The sequence below is a fragment of the Chinchilla lanigera genome, unplaced genomic scaffold (genome assembly GCF_000276665.1).
Source record: "Chinchilla lanigera isolate Chin_1 unplaced genomic scaffold, ChiLan1.0 scaffold00039, whole genome shotgun sequence".
NCBI classification, from domain to species: Eukaryota; Metazoa; Chordata; class Mammalia; order Rodentia; family Chinchillidae; genus Chinchilla; species Chinchilla lanigera.
In genome coordinates this window covers 3,455,006-3,460,232 of record NW_004955440.1, presented here as the reverse complement: position 1 = coordinate 3,460,232, position 5,227 = coordinate 3,455,006, and the positions used below count along the sequence as shown (strand labels likewise).

Sequence of the window (5,227 nt, the reverse complement as noted above, 5' to 3'; positions counted from 1 at the left end):
ACGACGTGACCAAGAGGGTGAGCAGCTTCTCGGAGGCGCCCCACGCCGCTCACCTCTCCGCTCCGCTCCGCCCCGAGCCGTCCTCCCTGCCCTGCCCACCCCGCTCCCACCCCTCCCTACCCTGCTCCCGCACCCCGCCTTCCCCTCCCACCCGGCCCGGGCTGCGCATGCGCTGCTCTGCGAGCGTGTTTTTATAAAAGTCCTGCTTTGGCCAGAAACTTCAATTTGTTGTCTGCAGCAGCAGGTAGCAAAGTGACCTCGGCGGCTTGCGTGCTTGAGTAGCCACTTCGGCTGGAGGGGGAACTGTTACCATGGAAGGAATCAGCGTAAGTCCAGTTTCAACCTGCTTTGTCCTGATCGCGCAAACGCTTAAACTTAGAGCCCAGCCCCTCTGCGAGCGGGCAGAAGCGACCAAAACATTGGCGGTCCCGTGTCCCGAAGAAGGGACACGGAAAGAAATTTTCGGGATCGTGGTTATATAGGGCGTGTGAGTGGAACGTTTTTCTCTGTGAGTCGGAAAGCTTGGCACGAGGGTTCTGGGGGGTGCCTGTCTCCCCGTGATGCGGGGCGCGCGGCTGGCGCGCTGTTTGCAAACAACCTTCCGTGCACGAGTGCGGAGAGGGCGCGCTCTGCGCTCCAGGGCTCCGACCCCGGGCGCCTCTTTGGGCCAGGTGGGGTTTCTTGGAGTGAGTTACATTGTCTGAATTTCAAGGCGGGGGTCGTGCACCTGGGTTAAGTTCCCAGAATGAGACTGCGCCCCAGGTGAACTAGCGAAGGCGCCTTTCTGTTCTCGCCTTGGAGCGCACTTTTGCTGAACTCAGTGCGGCGGGCGGAGGTGTGCCAATCTCCCGCACGGCGGGCAGAGGGCGGGAAAGGCCTGGAGGGGTCTGCAGAGGCGCGGCTGCTGGGAGGTGGCCGGGCGCAGGTCGCGCGCCTGGGAGTGAGAGGAAGACTTTGCCTGCGTCCGCGGCGCGCCGTTTCCCCCGCGGCAGCAGTGGACCCCGAGGTCTGGGAGTTTAGGGCAGGCAGGGCTCGGAGGAGTATAAACAGGGGCCGTGCAGCTGCTGGCCGGGAGGTGTGCGCGGCGGGGCCCCGGGAGGTCCGGGTTGTTGGTGTGGCACCTGGGCTGCTGGGTCGCCGCGGCGAAGACGAGCAGGTGCAAGTGGAGAGACGGTTTGGCTCTCTCTGAGACCATTTGCGGCGTGTAACCGTCGGTGGTTTCCTGAAGCCTTTTGAAACCCCCTCGCTGGGGAGGCTTTTCGTTTCCTCCCGCGGCGCGCAATTCAAAGACGCTCGCGGCGGAGCCGCCCAATCTCTCTCTAGCACCCAGCGGGACCAGCCCTGTTGGCACGCAGCCCGGGGGCCGAGCCCCTGGAGCAGCTGCCCGCAGGCGGTGGACGTGGGTGTGGTGGGCAGCGACGGCGAGGAGCTGGACGACCCGGTCCCGGCTTGCCCACGATCCGGAGGCTGCCAGATGCTCACCTCCGACCCCATTAGCCAGATCGTGGCAGGGTGGGAAGCGACCCGGGAGTGAGGAAATGAAACTTGGGCAAGGCGAGGACCAAAGATGCAGACCCCGTGATCTTCCCCACCCAGGAAAATGCCGCGAGCCCTAACGACCCAAACGCACTAAGTGCAAAACATGGGGATGACAAGAGACCCACGCCCACTTGGGGTAGCAGGTGCCCGTTTGCTCATTTCTGACACAACCTCCCGATACCCCAAGTTTTCTTCAGGTCTCGGTCTCCTTTCCCACTACGTGTTGCTTAAAGTGCAGAATGGTTTACATTTAGACAGGCGTGGGAAAAAGCAATGTTTTGCGCCTTAGGAGGATAAGAGTTAGGGACACACACACACACACACACACACACACACACACACACACACAGAGGCCATGGTACACCCTCCCCTCTTCCCTTCTTTGGCTAATCTTCATACAAAAAATTAATCCCAGCCCCTCCTCGCAGCAACGCTAGATTCTACCCTGCAGGGCCCCCACCGGTGCCACCTGGGGGTGGCCTCTTTGTGTGTGTGGTTTTTTTCTTTCCAGTGGGCGGGGCGGAAGAGTTAGCCAAGACGTGACTTTGAAACCCTCAGGATCTCAGCGCCCTTTTGTTCTAAACAAAGACTCTCCTAATTGGTTCCACTAAAGAGGGATGTCATGGAGTGACTGTGGGAGGAAGGTGGGGAGAATGGTTGTAGAACTGTCTCCTCTCTTGGGCCCTAACCCGGTACTTTAGAATTTCTTGAGGAAGGCTGGCTTGCGTTGGGTTCAAACACAAGAAATTGTTTTTAAGTCCCAGCATCGCGTTTTCTGAAACTTGGTGATTTCCAGGAGAATGAAGGAGTCGGTGCTGATCCCAGTGTGGTAGGGCAGCCAGCAGGCAAAGAAAGCCAGGATGAGGATGACTGTAGTCTTTAGGGCCTTGCGCTTACCTGCTGACCGTGGAAATGAACGTGCTTTCCCTTGCCTCCTTTGCAGATATACACTTCAGACAACTACTCTGAAGAACTGGGCTCAGGGGACTACGACTCCGCAAAAGAGCCCTGCTTCAGGGATGAAAACGCCCATTTCAACCGCATCTTCCTGCCCACCATCTATTCCATCATCTTCTTGACGGGCATCGTGGGCAACGTGCTGGTGATACTGGTCATGGGGTACCAGAAGAAACTGAGGAGCATGACGGACAAGTACAGGCTGCACTTGTCGGTGGCTGACCTCCTCTTTGTCATCACGCTTCCCTTCTGGGCGGTTGACGCCGTGGCGAACTGGTACTTCGGGAAGTTTCTCTGCAAGGCAGTCCACGTCATCTACACTGTCAACCTCTACAGCAGTGTGCTCATCCTGGCCTTCATCAGTCTGGACCGCTACCTGGCCATTGTCCACGCCACCAACAGCCAGAAGCCCAGGAAGCTGTTGGCTGAAAAGGCGGTCTATATTGGCGTCTGGATCCCCGCTCTCCTGCTGACCATCCCCGACTTCATCTTTGCCGATGTCAGCGAGGGCGAGGGGAAGTATATCTGCGACCGCTTCTACCCCAATGACTTGTGGTTGGTTGTGTTCCAGTTTCAGCACATCATGGTTGGCCTTATCCTGCCAGGTATCGTCATCCTGTCCTGCTATTGCATTATCATCTCCAAGCTGTCACACTCCAAGGGCCACCAGAAGCGCAAGGCGCTAAAGACTACAGTCATCCTCATCCTGGCTTTCTTTGCCTGCTGGCTGCCCTACTACATTGGGATCAGCATCGACTCCTTCATTCTGCTGGAAATCATCAAGCAAGGGTGTGAGTTTGAGAACACCGTGCACAAGTGGATTTCCATCACCGAGGCCCTTGCCTTCTTCCACTGTTGCCTGAACCCCATCCTCTACGCCTTCCTTGGAGCCAAGTTTAAAACCTCGGCCCAGCATGCGCTCACCTCTGTGAGCAGAGGGTCCAGCCTCAAGATCCTGTCTAAAGGAAAGCGGGGTGGACATTCTTCTGTTTCGACGGAGTCGGAGTCCTCAAGTTTTCATTCTAGCTAACGCTGATGTCGGAGACTTTTTTTATACAATAAAGAACTTTTTTTTTTAAAGTGACACATTTTTTCAGACGCAAAAGACTGACCATACTGTACAGTTTTCATTGAGTGTTGGATTTTGTCTTGTGTTTTAGTTTTTGTGAGGTTTAATTGACTTATTTATATAAATGTTTTTGTTTTATGTTAATGAGCGTCTAGGCAGGACCTGTGGCCAAGTTTTTAGTTGCTGTGTGTGTCTGGTTGTAGGAATGTAGGCAGGGGAACTGAACATTCCAGAGTATGAAGTGACTCACGTAAAGCTAGAAGTGATCCTCAGCTGTTTGTGCATAAATAATCTCTCCATTCCAGTGGAACATCTTTTTTTTTCCTGTCATGTTGTTTGGTTACACTATGTATGTGATTTTGCTATAGAAGATGGCACTTATAACCAAAGCCTGAAGTGGGAGAGAAATGCTGTGTTGCCAGTTTTCAGGAGTAAATTGACTTCAGCACCTACAATGTACAGTCTTGTATTAAGTTGTTAATAAAAGTATTGCATAAACTTTTTGTAGTGTTATGTTCTGATTTCCGTTGACATCAGTTTGGCCGGCAGAGCACAAATAATAGACATGTTTATGATATGCCGGGTGCTGTCCTGGGTATTTTTGTTGTAATAATTTACTTAAAGTGTATCACAACTGTTACTACTTAATATGTTATAGAAGCGGAAGGTGAGGTACAGAAAGCCTAAGAAACTTGGTCAAAGGCATGTAGAATGGAACAGCTTGAAACCAACTACCGTGACTTAAGAATCTGAAGGCTTAGCCACTTTCAACGCAGATGGAAGCCTAGAGCTATCCATCCAGTCCCCATTCCTACAGAAGATCATCTTTCAGAAGGGTATGTACCTAAAAAAGGAACGCTATGCCATGGTGCTTGCCTTTTACTGCTACTTTCCCTTTGCATAATCCATGTCAGTGCCATGCCAGGCATTATATGCTTTTCCAGTCTAAATGTTTTAAGTATAGATAGCATCACTGCCTTTTCACGGATGAAGGAACTAAGGTTCAGAGACTTTCTATAACTTGCATTTTCAAAAGGCAGAGCTAAGAGCTGATACCGTTTATCGTTCCAGATCTTGCACTTCACCATTACCCACCATTGTACCACAGAACACCTGGTCATAAGTCAACCAAATTGTTATTGAAAATGAAGCCAAAAGTGAATGTTTACTTCATAAAATTAACCATACCCAAAATACCTTTCTTACAATATCTACTATGCAAATCTCAACACTTTATTCTAATCTATTGCCACATCTAACACCTCCTCAAGGACCCGGCCAAGCAGCTAAAAGTTAATATTGATGCTTTTTATAGCTCACAGAAAGGTCCACTGAAGCAAGGTCCCTGCCGCCCATATTTTGCACAAGATTTTGGAGTGTTATGTAACATCACCATGGCTATTTACACTACCATTGTGCAAGCCACAGGCTCTTGAGTAAATTTCACCTCCGGTCTCTACTTAAGAAAAATTTCTAAACCCATAGTGGCCATATCACTTCACTTTGGAACACAAACGGTGCTCTGGTCTTGCATTAAGATAATAAGTAGGATATAATTAAGGCAATACTTGGTCTACTTTTAGTAATTGTTTCTGACACAGAAAATCCATTTTGGAGGAAAAATTGTAATGCCTTATCTTTCTAAGGCAAATCACATTTGCT

General features: G+C 51.3%; 1 protein-coding gene across 1 annotated transcript; it reads left to right on the top strand.

The window, feature by feature from the left end:
• The first annotated feature begins 208 nt into the window (after nucleotides 1-208).
• On the top strand, nucleotides 209-4,068 carry Cxcr4 (chemokine (C-X-C motif) receptor 4). The gene is made up of 2 exons (XM_005390768.2): nucleotides 209-326; nucleotides 2,483-4,068. Exons 1-2 carry the CDS (start codon nucleotides 312-314, stop codon nucleotides 3,524-3,526), a joined length of 1,059 nt encoding a protein of 352 aa, XP_005390825.1. The 5' UTR covers nucleotides 209-311; the 3' UTR covers nucleotides 3,527-4,068.
• The last annotated feature ends 1,159 nt before the right edge of the window (nucleotides 4,069-5,227 follow it).